Genomic DNA, 17,325 nt, shown 5'->3' with positions numbered 1-17,325 from the left:
CACAGAACAGTACACAGAATGCTATATAGTGTGGCTGAACGAGCGGTGTACTACTGTTCCCAGCAGACACAGAACAGTACACAGAATGCTATATAGTGTGGCTGAACGAGCGGTGTACTACTGTTCCCAGCAGACACAGAACAGTACACAGAATGCTATATAGTGTGGCTGAACGAGCGGTGTACCACTGTTCCCAGCAGACACAGAACAGTACACAGAATGCTATATAGTGTGGCTGAACGAGCGGTGTACTACTGTTCCCAGCAGACACAGAACAGTACACAGAATGCTATATAGTGTGGCTGAACGAGCGGTGTACTACTGTTCCCAGCAGACACAGAACAGTACACAGAATGCTATATAGTGTGGCTGAACGAGCGGTGTACTACTGTTCCCAGCAGACACAGAACAGTACACAGAATGCTATATAGTGTGGCTGAACGAGCGGTGTACTACTGTTCCCAGCAGTGACACACAATGACTGGGGGGGACCCTGGCTAGCGTGGCTGGAGCGCGAACTACCCTGCCTGCCTACCCAAAGCTAAACCCACAGACAAATGGCGGAGATATGACGTGGTTCGGGTATTTATTTACCCGAACCACGTGACAGTTCGGCCAATCAGAGCGCGTTCGGGTCCGAACCACGTGACCCGTTCGGCCAATCACAGCGCTAGCCGAACGTTCGGGGAACGTTCGGCCATGCGCTCTTAGTTCGGCCATATGGCCGAACGGTTTGGCCGAGCACCGTCAGGTGTTCGGCCGAACACGAACATCACCCGAACAGGGTGATGTTCTGCAGAACCCGAACAGTGGCGAACACTGTTCGCCCAACACTAGCAGTCACACTCGGAGGGGGGAGCACGGAGGGCGCCCGGAGAGGAAGGGAGGGAGAGGTCGGGCTGCCCTCCCCGTGGCTCCGGCTCCCCCCTCCATTACTGGCCTGGGGGTGAGAAGCTACCTATCTAACCACACTGGGGGGCAGCTACCTATCTAACCACACTGGGGGGCAGCTACCTATCTAACCTATACTGGTGGCACCTACCTAATTAACCTATACTGGGGGCAGCTACCTATCTAACCTATACTGGGGGGCACCTACCTAATCTAACCACACTGAGGGGCATCCAACCTAATCTAACCTATACTGGGGGGCTCCTACCTAATCTAACCTATACTGGGGGGCACCTTCCTAATCTAACCTATACTGGGGGCACCTACCTAATCTAACCACACTGGGGGGCACCTACCTAATCTAACCTATACTGGGGGGCACCTACCTAATCTAACCTATACTGGGGGCACCTACCTAATCTAACCACACTGGGGGGCACCTACTTAATCTAACCACACTGGGGGGCACCTACCTAATCTAACCACACTGGGGGGCACCTACCTAATCTAACCACACTGGGGGGGGGGCACCTACCTAATCTAACCTATACTGGGGGGCACCTACCTATCTAACCTGTATTGGGGGCAACTATTCTGACTCCCTATATTAGAGGCACCCACCCAGCTAACCGGTACTGGCGGCACCTACCTATCTAACCTATACCGGGGGCACCTGCCTATCTAACCTATACTGGGGGCAACTATACCGGCTACCTATACTGGAGGCACCTACCTGGCTAAATGGGGGCAACTATACTGGGGCACCTATGCCTGGCTACCTATACTATGCCTGGCTACCTATACTGGGGGGGACCTATAGCTGGCTACCTATACTGAGTGTAACTAGACCTGGCTAACCTATACAGCGGGCAAGTATACCTGGCTCCGCGGGGGGGGGGGAGGGCGCAATTTTAACACCCTCGCCCTGGGTGCATTTTAGCCTAGAAACTGCCCTGCATACATACATCCGATTTTATATATATAGATGTTAAAATTTCATTGCAACACACCAGCACATGTTTAGGGATAATGGTTGGCAGGTAACCTGACCTACTTGGTCTTGCAAGCTGTGATAAACATAGCAGCATCATAATCAGTCAGACTGCTGTCATTCTTCCTCCTCTGCACTGAACAATAATCAATAACAAAACCCAACTTCTGAAGGGCATTTTTCACAAACATTTCTTCAGATTGAAAGGCAGAAAACTTCACTCCTCCAACCATATAATATGTTGTATTTAATACCGAAATAAGTATCAGGTGGCCTCCAGGTTTCAGTAGCTTTGAGATTTTTCCCAGGTTCCTCATAAAATCATCTTCATCTTTGCAAATAGCCTCTAGAATATGTATACTGGTGACACAGTCGGCAAGAGGAAGCACAACAGGATACGTTATATTTTCATTTTCAAAGTCACACGATATAACGTGACTGATGGCTGTCTTTAGTTGCTTCTCCTTGTCCTGAAATTGGTCACTGAAGAACAAAAAATATATAATAGAGTTTTTTTCTTAAAATGATCTTTCAACATATCAGGACTGAAGTAGTAATTTCTGGACTGAAACTGTCCTACCACATGAATCTTGGACCTCACTTTTAACCTCCCTGGCATTACGCAGTTTCTGAGGCTACGTCCGCGGGAGGGATTTTTTGAATTAAAGCACTAGGCTAGCTACCATTGTCCCCAAAGTCCCCCCGCACCCTTTTGATCCCCCGATCGCCGCCGCTATACGTTACCTAGCCACGATCCCGCGAGAGCCGCAGCCTCCCCAATGAGCTTCAGTCGTCGCTATGGTGACGATCGGATATGACGTCTGATGTCATTGACGTCATAACATCATGCACAATCCCGATCTTCCCCATAGCAAAGTCTGGAGCTGATTGGAGAGGCTGCACCATCGCGGGATCCGAGGGGGGATACGTATAACGGTGGCGATCGGGGGCGATCAAAAAAGAGCGGAAGGACTTGGGGGACAATGGTAGCTAGCGAAGTGCTAGCTACAAAGGCTACAACAACTTTCATTCAAAAAATCCCTCCCGGGGCAGAGAGCGGGGGTTCGCGTGGGGGTGGCCGTGCTGGGAGTTGGCGCTCTTTTGTGGATCAGGCCCCATATATTCCCTAATAGGAATATAGGATATTAATGCATACACTTCATATTTGATGACAATCAATTTCACTGTTCTGGTTCCTATTTTATTCCCCTCCCCTCCTTATTTACAAAGTATATAATGGAAGATTGGATTGTGAACAGCGGGTGTGTGTGGCTGTGGGGTACAGCCATTGGTGGGCAGGCCCACATGCTGCATATATATACGTGGATCTGTGTGCATGATGCCTGTTTTGTTAGTAACCATGTGAAATTGTGAGCGAATTCACATTACACCACTTCCCCCTTTTTTTATCTATATATACCCTAGGGAACCATTAATGGTACCCCATTATGGTGACTGATTATTGGGACATTTCAATATTACTTTCCTCTTAAGATCGAGTAATTTAAATTAAGAAGATCCTTTCTAAAAAATGTTACTGCTATATATACAACTTTCAATTATTTTATTCAGTGATCTTTATAGTATTGTGATAAAGGAGCAGTTTTCTAACTCCTCCTTCTTATTTACATACTCCACCTAGTGGAAGTTACATCATTAGCACCACCTTTATGACCTCACACTATTTTCCATAGTACTGCCCATGTAATGTGGATTGGCCAATCCCAAAGAACCAATGTTTAGCATTTCCTATAAAAAGAGATGCCGCCATCTTGTTTTATATTAGCCTGATGAAACAGAGAACGTTTTCTCTGAGAAACGCGTTGTTTTTTACTAATAAATAAGCCCCCCTTTTACACCTTACTACCTCACCACTCTCTATTTGCGGCAAGTCAGCGGTTATATCTGCTAGCCGCATAATACTACTCAGTACGCTACTGACATCGCATAGACGCCGCTCACTCCCGTTTGGTCTCGCAAGGTGAGCGTGCACCTGGATCTAATGTTTGGCCTGCCTACAGCCTCCCTGGAAGTGTCCAAACTGAGACCGTGACTACCTGGTGGCCCTCTGGATTCCCTGCCTGGAGCTGGATCGTGAGCCTGGTCCCTGGCCCCTAAAGGGACAAACGCTATCAGAGGCTGTGTCCTACGAGCAGCCATTTCTGAACAGGTGAGACCTGTCCTTGGCAGGGTGGATGCTCCTATTTATTTGTCACTCAGAGCGCTCTCTCTGTTGCATGTTTTTATTTTTGCAAATAGGGGCTTGTAATTGGTGATGGATGCAAACTGGAAAAAAAATACACCTTTATTTCCAAATAAAATATTGTCACCATACATTATGCTAGAACAAAACAATGAACCTCAGCACAATCACAATAACATTCACCAACCGTTAGCCAAAGCGGAATAGGACAAAGTATATAACACTAATGTTAATGCTCATGCAGATATTCCAAACTTCTGAGCTAAGCGTATAAAATGGAGCAATACAGTACCTCCTCCTGAAGTAATGGATACTTGGTACCTTTCAGCTGCGATCTAACAACACAAGTCTTGCTGTAATTCTGATATCCAGAGCGAGTGAAACTCAGCTCAGCGTAGAATCATCCTGGCCACAACACCTCCTGGTCAGCTGACACCCAACTTCCTGCTTCCGGCTCCTCTGCTTTCCACAGTGGTTCCTCCTCGTATGACAGCCAGTGAGAGTGATAGCAGCGTTTCCTGACAAGTTCCTTCTGCTGTAGAATACTCTTTAACAGATCAGTGGCACTGGAGTATTCCTTAAAACGCTTTGCCTTCAGCTCTTAAAACCATTCTCCAGTCTGCAGTTTTAGACATCCGCTATCAAATCTCTGGCTCCAAATCTTTATCCATCAAATTGACAATTTCCATGAGCCACAGTCTGCAGCAGCTAGATGTGCACTGCAGTGATAATTCAGATTCCATTATCCATGGAAAACTGGCTGATTATCCATTATCCATGGAAGGGTGGATAATAGAAACTGGCTGATCACTGCAGTTCACATCTATCTGCTGCAGACTGTGACTCATGGAAATTGTCAATTTGATGGATAAAGATTTGGAGCCAGAGATTTGATAGCGGATGTCTAAAACTGCAGACTGGAGAATGGTTTTAAGAGCTGAAGACAAAGCGTTTTAAGGAATACTCCAGTGCCACTGATCTGTTAAAGAGTATTCTACAGCAGAAGGAACTTGTCAGGAAACGCCGCTATCACTCTCACTGGCTGTAATACGAGGAGGAACCACTGTGGAAAGCAGAGGAGCCGGAAGCAGGAAGTTGGGTGTCAGCTGACCGGGAGGTGTTGTGGCCAGGATGATTCTACACTGAGCTGGATATCGGGATTACAGCAAGACGTGTGTTATTAGAATGCAGCTGAAAGGTATCAAGTATTCATTACTTCAGGAGGAGGTACTGTATTGCTCCATTTTATGTGCTTAGCTCAGAATTTTGGAATATCTGCATGAGCATTAACATTAGCGTTATATACTTTGTCCTATTCCGCATTGGCTAGCGGTTGGTGAATGCTATTGTGATTGCCCTGAGGTTCATTGTTTTGTTTTATCTTCACACCTTTTGGGCCTTGGGACCTGCCCCCACCTTATAGCAGCAATCCTTTTTCATAGACTGTGCTGTTCTCAGAGTGTCATTTTTATACATTATACTAGGGACATATTTTAAATGTTGTCATAACCGGGACAAATGGGCAAATGAAAAGTATGGGTTTAGCCTCAGTAGCACCTTTTATGTTAAAACTATAATGACTGAATACTGGGAAATAATTATTTTTTTACACTTTTTTTTCTTATGATTCCTGTTAATATGTCATTAGAATAAATTCATTCTTAAAACATGTACAAACCAAAGAAAGCTTAATTGGTGGCAAAAAAAATGTAGATAATTTTGTTGTGATCAGTATAGATAAAGCTATTGGCGAATGAAAGGAAGGAGTGCTGAAATGTGAAAATTGCTCTGGTCCATATGGGGAAAAGCCCCCTTAGTGGAAAACTGGTTAAATGAAAACCAGAAATGGACATGAAGACCCTTTATCTAATCATATACTGCATTTACAAGAAACCTCACCTCTTTCCCTCTAACTTGGCGGCATGGGCTGATGCGTGCCCCCAGTGATAAGCTCCGGTACGAGTGTCTTTCCATTTGCTTGTCTCCATGTTACATCTCTCATTGGCCTTCAGTATAATTATGTCCTTGAAGATATCACAAGCTGAATAGAGGTGATGGATGAGGGAACTCATACTGACATCAATCAAAACATCACCCTTTACGAAACCTGCAGAATTGTTAAAAAGTCCTTTTAAGCACATCATCCTAGTTATGAAGTTATTATAGTAATGTTAAAGAGGAACTTCAGCCTAAATAAACATACTGTCATTAAGTTATGTTAATTAAAATAGATAGGTAATATAATCTCTTACCCACTGTAACGATTGCGGAATAATCTCCGTGATCAGCACACAAGGCGTGCGCTGACACGGCGGAAATCCTCCACAAGCGTATGAAGAGGGGAACCCAGCTTTGGTGTAAGCACCAGTAGAGGGAAATTCTCACCGGCAGGTGGAGCTGTGGAGCGCAGAGGAGCAAGGGTGCAGAATCAGCACTTTCCTCAGAGCAAGAAAGGGACTCACAAATGTCAGTGCGAGTGGAAATCATGTTTACATTAATGGTACAGGGTAGGATCAGAGAAAGCTTCTCTGGACAAGGCAAAGAAGCTTCAGCATCAGATTCGCAAAACCGAAGCAGTGTCTCACTCTTAGATTCAGCTAACAATGTCGAATCCGAGGAGGCAGAACGCAAAACTTGCGAATCCAAGATCGCTTTAGGTTGTGAAACTGAGGCTTCCATAGCGCAAACCTCCGCGATCTGCGGAGCAGACCGCAAGGTGTTCAGGACAGAAACACTGGAGCAACTGTCATCAGGCAACGGGCCCTTACAGGTGTGAACAGGGTGAGACAGAGATCCATTTGCAGAAGAAAGAGCAACAACAACAGGAGAAACTTTATTAGACATATTAATTTTACTTTTGATGCTGCATAGTTTAGGACTTTTCCCCATAGCAGGATCATAGATGGAAGATCTTAAAGATCTGTTTTTAGATGACAAAGGATCCCGCAAATCTTTGAGAGAAATGACACATTCATGTTGATAACATTTTGCAGGAACATCTGAGAAACAGGCATTAGATCGCATAGATTCAAACTGAACACAGTCAGGAGAGAATCTTTCAGGATTCGCACCGGAATCAACCACAAAGGTACACCCATTCATCTCAGATCGCACGGTGTCTAAACTCACATGCTTTACCCCAGGAAGGCAGGAACAATCATCCGATAATGATGAATCAATTGACTGGTGTGTGTGCAACTCATCCAAGATCGTCTGCCAGACACACATCACTGGATCCACAAAACATTTGTCACACTCATCAGAATCTATCAAAGTGTACACATAATTTATACAAGCGTTTAGCGTCCCTGCGCTTTCTGCGATGTAGAAATCGCAAAACGCCTTCCAATCAATCTCAAACTCATCAACCAACGCTCCAATATCCCATGGAGCAAATGGGGGCTCAAACAACCCGGTATCTAAGTAGGACTCATAAGGGTTGGGGTCAGGAATATGCATAGACTTTCTTACTCCTTTAATATAGAAAATAATTTTGCCTATTAAAGGATGTACAAATGCTTCAGATTGGGGCAAAAAATCCTGACACTGAGCAACATCATTGTCAACATCAGTAGGAAACGTTTTATTCAGATGTTTGTGTTTTTTAGATGTTTTCTTTTTAGCAACTTTGGATGGCTGCTGTTTAAACGCAAGAGAGGAATCAAAGCATTCCTCTTGCATCTGCATAAAACTTGAAGTGGCAACAGAAACATTGAACTGATTGTCATACTGCATGGTTTTGTATGGAAGGGATAGATCAGCTGACTTATTAACAGCTACAGACTCAAACAGAGCAGGTGGTAAGCAAGGCAGCTTAAAACCAGTGAGAGAAGACCAATGTAAGAAATTGATACAGATTATCCTTCCAAGAATTGTCTTTTAATACATTATAAGCCCAGGAGAACAGATCCCCTTGAAAGAGCACATAGGCTAACTGGAGAGCTGACGTGGACGGATCAGTAATCTGAAAGGTAGGATTTAGGCAGAATCTCACACATTCAGAGAGGAATTCCGCCTTGGTCTCTGAATTTAGCCTTTTAAAGCTCTTAAAGACATAGGACCCATACTCGACAAAAGTGTACAAATCGGAAATTCCCTCTACACTGGGAATTTCGGTTTGGCTGGTCATTCTGTAACGATTGCGGAATAATCTCCGTGATCAGCGCACAAGGCGTGCGCTGACACGGCGGAAATCCTCCACAAGCGTATGAAGGGGGGAACCCAGCTTTGGTGGAAACACCAGTAGAGGGAAATTCTCACCGGCAGGTGGAGCTGTGGAGCACAGAGGAGCAAGGTCTCCGCGTTGCCACAGAAGCCAGATGAGAAGTGTCCGATTTGCAACCGGGTAGGGCAAGATAGCCCTAAAAGAGCGAGTACAGAGAAAGGACCAATGTGTATGCACCAATCTAGTCGCCAACCAGCAACGGTGAATACACAACCGCAGAAGCAAAGTAGGAACGCAATCGCAAGAGTAGCGATTGCCACAAGTGACACAAGACAGAGCAGAGGTAACCTAGGAGCAGAGCAAAGGCACAACAAATAATACAATGAGAATGATGAAGAAAATAACAAACGCTAACTAAACGCAAACACCGCACTCATTCGCAAGTGCGGTCTCCACACATTAAGCGCAACAGAGACAAGCACGCCTAACTAACCACCGACAGACAAACACGAAACAGAGAATGCGAGCGCTTGCTTACCGGTTACCTCACCGAGCCTACAGCAAGCGTTCGTATCAGACAAGACAGACAAACGGGAAACAGGAATAGGAGAGGAAAGATCCACTGCTCTTTCCATCAGAGCGAGTGCGATCCGGGTACAGGAACAGGAACACAGATCAGAAGGATCCACAGCCGCTACCGCCAGGGGCTAGTGCGATCCAAGCAAGACAGGCAGATGAGATAGCCGGTAGCAACCGCTGCTCCAGCTATACTCCAAGAAAGCAGATCAGAAGGATCCACAGCCACTACTGCTAGAGGCTAGTGCGATCCAAACACGACAGACAGATGATCAGCAAAAGCTCGATATACAGAGGCGCCAGAGTAGAGTAAAACGTTTTAAAAACCATTTAAAAGCAGAGGGGGATGTTAGGGTGGACTTACCTCCCTCTTACAAAAAAGAAAACTCACTCGAGTCTTGATAAAACAGAATTGACAAATAATTTATTCAACTCCACAAATGCAACGCGTTTCGCGGGCGTGACCCCGCTTCCTCAGGCAAAAATAGAAGCACAACTCAGTGGGTCAAGCAGTAGGTTTGAGCGCCTCTGTCTTGACCCACTGAGCTGTGCTCCCATTTTTGCCTGAGGTCACGCCCGCGAAACGCGTTGCATTTGTGGAGTTGAATAAATTATTTGTCAATTCTGTTTTATCGAGACTCGAGTGAGTTTTCTTTTTTGTAAGAGGGAGGTAAGTCCACCCTAACATCCCCCTCTGCTTTTAAACGGTTTTTAAAACGTTTTACTCTACTCTGGCGCCTCTGTATACCGAGCTTTTGCTGATCTTCTAGTCCACCCTGGGTGGAGGGGTACATCCCCATCTACTATCTACAGAGAGCGACTTCTTAACCTAAGTGGGGTCAGGTCCTAATGCTCCCCACCTGCATTTAAAGTGGTTGCCTATGGGTAACCCATGTTTGTGAGTATATACACATAAAATTGTATTGAACTCTTCATTTTACCGGACAATACTGCACCATACTGGGCTCTCGATTCTCTTCTTGTTTTTAGACAGACAGATGAGGTAGCCGGTAACAACCGCTGCTCCAGCTTACACTCCAAGAACACAGATCAGAAGGATCCACCGCCGCTAGAGGCTAGTGCGATCCAAGCAAGACAGACAGATGAACAGAAGGGGCTACCAGTAGCAACCGCTGCTCTGGTTAGCACCCCCAGACCGACAGAACAGGCAATACAAATGATACAGCCTGACTGAACTAGAGGGGTGTCTAATACAGCCCCCAGGAATACTCTAAGATAACTTTAGCAATGAATAGCAAGGCTGAAACTCCTGGATTGTTTCAACAAACCATGAAAGATGACCAGCAAAGGATTGTGGGAAGACCCAACCTATATACTGCCAGCCTTCAAAGAAAGCAGCTAGGTGATTTGCATAACAAATGTATGCAAATCCCTCAGCAGCAGAGCAGGTCTGAAACTTGCAAAGCAAAGCCAGGTCTCTTATCCAGAGACCTGCATCCCTCAGACATAAGGAATGGTCAAACAGCTGTCTGCCTGTGCAGCCATCTGAGCGGATCATTACACCCACCCTGTTTTAAAAGAACAGGCAAATGTTTGATTTCATGAGGGCAGCGATCTTTTTGGTTGAAAGGGGGTGACAGGGAGCATGAGACACGGTTACAATTGTCTTGTGTGCTGATCACCACCTCCCAGTTGCTAGGCAATGTGAATAACAACATAGGAAATCCCATCATACTTTTGCACAGCATCAGGGGAAAAAAGCCTGGGCAGTTTTCTTTGATGGGTGGAGCTTAGCTAAAAATGCAGCTAAAAATGATGCTTTGGTAAGAAAAACAAAGTTCTGATGCTGTGAAACTGTTAAAGAAACACCAAGCCTTTTCAGTTCTGCTGAGGAGATTTTTAGTCCGGAGGTTCACTTTAATGTGCCTCCTTAATGTTCAAACAGGTTATCAACAGTAGCAGCATTGTTTATGTAAATAAAAATAATCTTAGCCTCAGGCTTACCCTCTTCGGCCAGCAGGGTTGCTTCTACACAAATTGCAGTGTTTTGTGCTCTACTTTTTTCTACTACAGAAAGACAGTTATTGTATGATGGAATGACTGTGGGTCAGTTCCAGCAAGTTTGCATCCATACTTATCTCTGAATGTAATTTAAATGGAGGCATCATTTACACTAGGGGTGGGCAACCTTTTCTTTAATCAGGCCGCATTCCTCTAGAATGCGACACACACACAGCAACAGAGTCTGTCTCCCTCCCTTCCTCCTTTCCTCACCCGTGAGAAAGCGTGTGCGGGGAGAGATTGGGTGGTAACTCACCCAATCACTCCTTACAGTGGCAATCTCCATGGCCACAGTGGTGTCATGTGACACACTGGTACGTACTGACAGCAGGTCACATGACCACTGTTGCCATTAAGATCATCACTGGGGAATGCAATTGGGTAAGTTCTCCCCTTGTATGTGTGCTGCATGTATTTTTGAATGGACAATGGGAGGGTGAAGGGGAGAGGAGCGAAATCCCGTCCTCTATCTTTGGGCCAGCTTCATAGCGGTCCTTGGCTGAATCCAGCCCACGTGCCGTATTTTGCAGGGATGATCACCGACCTCAGTGATTACTCGTGATTCAAATGAGGTTTAATTACAGCAGGTGTGCGGCGGGGAATGAAAGGGTGATTTACTCATAAATCAGCGTGTCCTCCCTACGCTTTAAATAGGTCCATGCATCCTGTTAGTCGTGTTCCCAACCCAAGCCTCGCTGCCGTCACTTCCTCCTTCAAGCCGAAAGGAGGGAAAAGTCGGTGATCATTTGGGGTATTTTGCCCAGGCCTGGGTGACACACATTTGCAAACATGTGATAAGCCATTGGGATTCAGTGAAACTTCTGTATGACCCATGATTCCAACTGTAGTGTGCCAAAGTAGAACATGCATAACAATACCTAAACATAGCAGAGACTTGGAGAATTTACGGAACTGTTAAACTTGCTGACAAGTTAACAGGAGATTAATAAACTTATAACTGGCTCTAGTAAAACTAGCCCCAAGCTGCTCAGAAGCAACAGCAGTGGGTGGCTGTTAGATGAGCAAACTTAGCCACGAAAACATGAGCATTCGTACTACTGTGTTCGCACATGCGTGCTACCACATTTGTGCACATGCTGCACACCACAGCCTCTGTTCTTCATAAAGGTTGCGTTGCATCCACGTTCATGTCAGCATGATGGACAAATATTTGTGTGCAGGGGCATAACTAGACATCACTGGGCCCCCCTGCGAAACTTTGAAAGCTCCACCCCCCCCCCCACACACACACACACACACCCCTCGCTTTCTGCACTGGAAAACTGAGGACCAATGTGTTTTCACTTAGACTTAAAACAAATGTCAGGCAATCTATACTACCCCCAGATCTACTTACCCGGGGCTTCCTCCAGCCACTTGCAGCTGACAAGTCCCTTGCTTTGCTCCCAGTACATACATACACACACAGCCGTATTATTTTACTACATGAGAGCACATGCTATATGGAGGAACAGCAATGACATGCTGAACATAAGATATAGTATGTGGCATAAAACCCATAAAACCCATGGCCTACTTCCGCTTCATTGATGATATTTTAATCATCTGGTCCGCAAGTGAGGATGATCTTCTCCAGTTCCACAGGAACGTCAATGCCTTCCATCCTACAATCAAATTGAAACTTACCTACTCTCACACAGAGATTAACTTTCTGGACACCACCATATACATCAGGGGTAACAACATACAAACCTCTGTGTATCGCAAACCTACAGACCGTCCCACATACCTAAGATATGACAGTTTTCATCCCAAGCGCATTAAGAACTCTATAATTTATAGCCAAGCTATAAGGTACAACTGGATTTGTTCTGACAGGATGGACAGAGACAAGCACCTGGATCGCCTTAAAGAGAATCTGTATTGTTAAAATCACACAAAAGTAAACATACCAGTGCGTTAGGGGACATCTCCTATTACCCTCTGTCACAATTTCACCGCTCCCCGCCGCATTAAAAGTGGTTAAAAACAGTTTTAAAAAGTTTGTTTATAAACAAACAAAATGGCCACCAAAATAGGAAGTAGGTTGATGTACAGTATGTCCACACATAGAAAATACATCCATACACAAGCAGGCTGTATACAGCCTTCCTTTTGAATCTCAAGAGATCATTTGTGTGTTTCTTTCCCCCTGCAGTTCCAGGCTGCTCGTTTCTTCCTGCAAACAGCTTTGCCCTTGTCTGTAATTCCTCACTATGTGAAAGCCCAGCCAGCTCAGAGGACGATTTATCCAGCTTGTAAAAGATAAGAGAGAAGAGAGAAGCTGCCCTAATCTAAATAATACACAGGCAGTGTGCATAGAGGGGCCTGGAAGGGGGAGTTCATAGCAGAACCACAACACTGAAGAACTTGGCAGCCTTCCAGACACAGGCCGACAAGTCTGACAGGGGAAAGACACATTGATTTATTACAGAGACTGTGATAGTAGAAAGTGCTGCAGTAAGCCAGAACACATTAGAATAGCTTTTGGAGCTTGTAGGATGATAAAAAACAGGATGCAATTTTTGTTACGGAGTCTCTTTAAGAACACTTTCATTAACCTCCCTGCCGGTTATCCCGAGCTCAGGGTAACCTGCCGCGGAGGATTCCTCAGGCCCTGCTGGGCCGATTTGCATAATTTTTTTTATACACGCAGCTAGCACTTTGCTAGCTGCATGTCACTTACGATCGCCGCCGCTCCGTGCCGATTCGCCGCTATCCGCCGCATCAGAGGGTGCCCCCCCCTGAGAACTGTGCACTGCCTGGCCAATCAGTGCCAGGCAGCGCTGAGGGGTGGATCAGGACTCCCTCTGACGTCACGACGTCGATGACGTCGGTGACGTAATCGCGCCCGTCGCCATGGCGACGGGGGAAGCCCTCATGGATATCCCGTTCAGAACGGGATTTCCGGATGGGCATATGCGCTGGCGGGGATCGGCGCATACGGGGGGACGCCGCATGGAGGGGGAAGCATGTAGCTAGCGCTAGGCTAGCTACATGCTAAAAAGAAAAAAATGCAAAAAAACACCCTCTCTGCCGTGCGCAGCACATTTTTAGAACGGCAGGAAGGTTAAACAAGGTTACAGTCCTCCTATGGCTGAGGCCCAAATCAGGAAAGCTAGCATCATCCCCAGGACTGAACTCATGAAATATAAGCAAAACCAGAAAGAGGAACGTGTCCCTTTGGTTGTCACCTACAACCCACACCTGGAAATCTTAAGGAGGATTGCTAAGGATGGAACCTCATCCCATTTTACACAAGGATCACAGACTGAGAAAGATATTCCCTAAACCTCCCCTCTTGTCATATCGGCAACCACACAATCTAAAACAGATGATTGTCAGGAGTTCTTTGAATAGGCCTCAACAAAACAGAACATCACCCTGCCGACAAAAAATATGTGGGACCTGCAGACACATTTACTCCACTGACAGGTTAACGATACCAGGTTCACAACAGGAGTACAGAGTACAAGGCACATTTTCCTGTGGTTCCACCAATCTGGTATATCTGATCATGTGTGCTAAATGCCCCAATGTTATGTACGTGGGAGAAACTGGAAAAACTCTGCGCAAACGTATGAATGGACACAGGCACACTATTAACAATACCAAATCTGAACTCCCAGTTGCTACACACTTTCGGTCCAATGGACACAGCATGTATGATCTTCGTGTCACTGCCCTTAAGGGTAACTTCAAAACGTCAAATGATCGATTAATAGCGGAAACAAAATTTATAAATTGGTTCAAAGCTGTGGAGAAGGGTTTGAATATGGACAAAAACGTTTTATATTGGTATGAGGCTGATGATATTTGAACTTTCTCAGCCTATATAGCTGAATTTGTGAACTCAGAATTTACGATACCTCTGGGTCAATCCTAATCTCAGGTCTGTGAGCATGGAGTAAACAAGGATCCTTATCTCAGCTAACAACCTCTAACCCCATTTAGATGTTCTGTTTGAATTAAGGCATCTTAATGACATGTATTTGTAATGATCCGCTCAGCTGTCTGCACAGGCAGACAGCTGTTTGACCATTCCTTAAGTCTGAGGGCTGCAGGTCTCTGGAAAAGAGACCTGTCTTCACTTTGCAAGTTTCAGACTTGCTCTGCTACTGAGGAATTTGCATACATTTGTCATGCAAATTGCCTAGCTGCCTCCTTTGAAGGCTTGCAGTATAAATACCATGTTCTCCCAGGATCCTTTGCTGGTCATGATGGTTTGTTCCTGCTAACACCTGGAGTGTCAGCCTTTGCTATCGTTTGCTAAAGATTATCTTAGAGTAATTCCTTGGGACTGCACTAGGCATCCCTTCTAGTGCAGTCAGGTTGTATTATCTGTTTTGTCTGTGCGATTGCACGGTCCCAGCGGTTGGCGATTGTGAATCGTTCTGTCTTGCGATTGTCTTGTCGCCAGCGGCGGTTAACAGGAAATCATTCTGTACTCTGTCTGGGAGTGTAGGCCAGAACTGCAGTTGCTACTGGCTGCTCCATCTGTCTGGATTGCATTCACCCTAGTGGTAGTGGCAGTGCTTCCTTCTGTATTCTGCCTTAGGGGTGCTAACCAGAGCAGCAGTTGCTACTGGTAGCCCCATCTGTTTGTCTGTCTGGATTGCATCTGCTCTAGCGGTAGCAGCGGTGGTTCCTTCTATATCCTGCCTTAGGGGTGCTAGCCAGAGCAGCGGTTGCTACTGGTAGCCCCATCTGTCTGTCTTGTCTAGTACGAACGCTTGCTGTAGGCTCGGTGAGGTAACCGTTTAGCAAGCGTTTGCGTTCTCTATTTTGTGTTCGTTGGTTAGTTAGGGTGGCACACTTATCACTGGGCGCCTAACGCGCGGTGATCGTGTCTTAAACGCGTTTGCTGTTGCGAATGAGTGCGGTGTTCACGTTTAGCAAGCGTTTGTTATTTTCCTTGATGTTCTGATCATTGTTTATTGCTATGTCTTTCCTGCTACACTTGTGCTCTGTTTGATCTGGTCTTGTGTCACTATTGGCAATCACCACTCTTGCGATTGCTTCCCACTTCGTTTCCGTTGTTGTGTGTTCACCGTCGCTGGGTGGTGACTGGATTGGTGGACACGCATACATTCTATCTCTGTGCTTATTCAGTCTTGTTTCGCTGTTAGCAATCATCATCTCTTGCGATTGCTTTCTCACTTGGTTTCCGCTGTTGTGTGTTTGCCGTCGCTGGGTGGCGACTAGATTGGTGGACATACATACATTCCTTCTCTGTGCTTATTCAGTCTTGTGTCGCTGTTAGCAATCGCCATCTCTTGCGATTGCTTTCCCACTTGGTCTTCACTGTTGTGTGTTCATCGTCGCTGGGTGGCGACTAGATTGGTGGACACACATACATCCTGTCTCTGTGCTCTCTCTCTTTAAGGGCTATCTTGCCCTGCATTGCTTCCCCTCGTACAATTCCTATCTGGCATCTGTGGCAGTACAGAGGGGTTGTTTCTCTGTTCTCCACAGCTCCATCTGCCGGCAGGAATTCCCCTCTACAGGTGCATAGGGGGATAGGGTATAGGGAAAGGTTAGGGACATAAATGGGTTAATTAAACATCACCTTTACCATGTTCGGCAATGGTCCTGAACCTTATTTGTGAGTGCAAATCAAATTAACATAGGGCTCCTTAGGACTCAACGGTGTATGCAAAATAGAAAAACTTTATTGACTATTAAATATACATATTTGTAAGACCAACTGGGAAATGCACACGGAGCTATAAAAGCAACAGCGCTGTTGTCAATTAAAACCAAGCCAACATCCACACCACACTGACACACTTCACACCATACGTATCCAGATGTCTACGGGGTACCCCATGAGTGGCAACATGATCAGTCCGCCTGCAGGAAGAGGGACAGCCCAGATTCAAAAACACACAGGATTCTGTAACAGAGTGTCCAATGTCCTCCAAATAGACGTAATGATGTCTCATTCAAATGAACTGGCACATTATGAATCATATATTCACTGCGTGTAAATTCTCATACTCACGACCTCCAAATGTCCATCGCAAGTTGAATGAGAGTAAACCAGAGTATCACCCAGCATCAATGACAGCCGGCATATAAGACGACCCCAGACTTTTCAGAAGATTTTCAAGGGTTAAAAAGTAGTCATATACGCCAGAATATACAGTAATTATAATTTGGAAATTCAATTGATTTTGTATAATCCATTTGTTATTTTGTGTAATTACACTTAATTACAAGCTCTGGTCCCCCCCCCCGCCCCCCCCCCCGCCAGCGAGCTTACAATCTAAAGGGGGGGCCTTTAGATTGTAAGCTCACTGGTAGTCATAGCAGACACAGGTCCATTTGAAACTCACTTTTTTCTTTTGAGTTTTCTCCTAGAAGATCATTTGTCAACTTCTTTTACAAATAACTTTTCAGCACCTTGCAATTGACAAAGTACCAAAAGTAGGTTCAAAAGTACTATAAAAATTATTTTGAGCATTTTTTTTTTTT

General features: G+C 45.5%; 1 protein-coding gene across 1 annotated transcript in view; it reads right to left on the bottom strand.

The window, feature by feature from the left end:
- Positions 1-1,941: 1,941 nt before the first annotated feature.
- LOC137525947 (indolethylamine N-methyltransferase-like) overlaps positions 1,942-17,325 on the bottom strand; it is a 28,358-nt gene continuing 12,974 nt past the window's right edge. The window contains exons 2-3 of the mRNA XM_068247156.1: positions 5,985-6,192; positions 1,942-2,365 (exon numbers count right to left, since the gene is read on the bottom strand). Coding sequence (XP_068103257.1) covers positions 1,942-2,365; positions 5,985-6,192 — 632 coding nt within the window. The remainder of the gene's footprint in view (positions 2,366-5,984; positions 6,193-17,325) is intronic.

The sequence above is a fragment of the Hyperolius riggenbachi genome, chromosome 7 (assembly GCF_040937935.1).
Source record: "Hyperolius riggenbachi isolate aHypRig1 chromosome 7, aHypRig1.pri, whole genome shotgun sequence".
Lineage (NCBI taxonomy): Eukaryota > Metazoa > Chordata > Amphibia > Anura > Hyperoliidae > Hyperolius > Hyperolius riggenbachi.
Note: the sequence above shows the minus strand (reverse complement) of the source record. Positions and strands in the feature narration are given on the sequence as shown.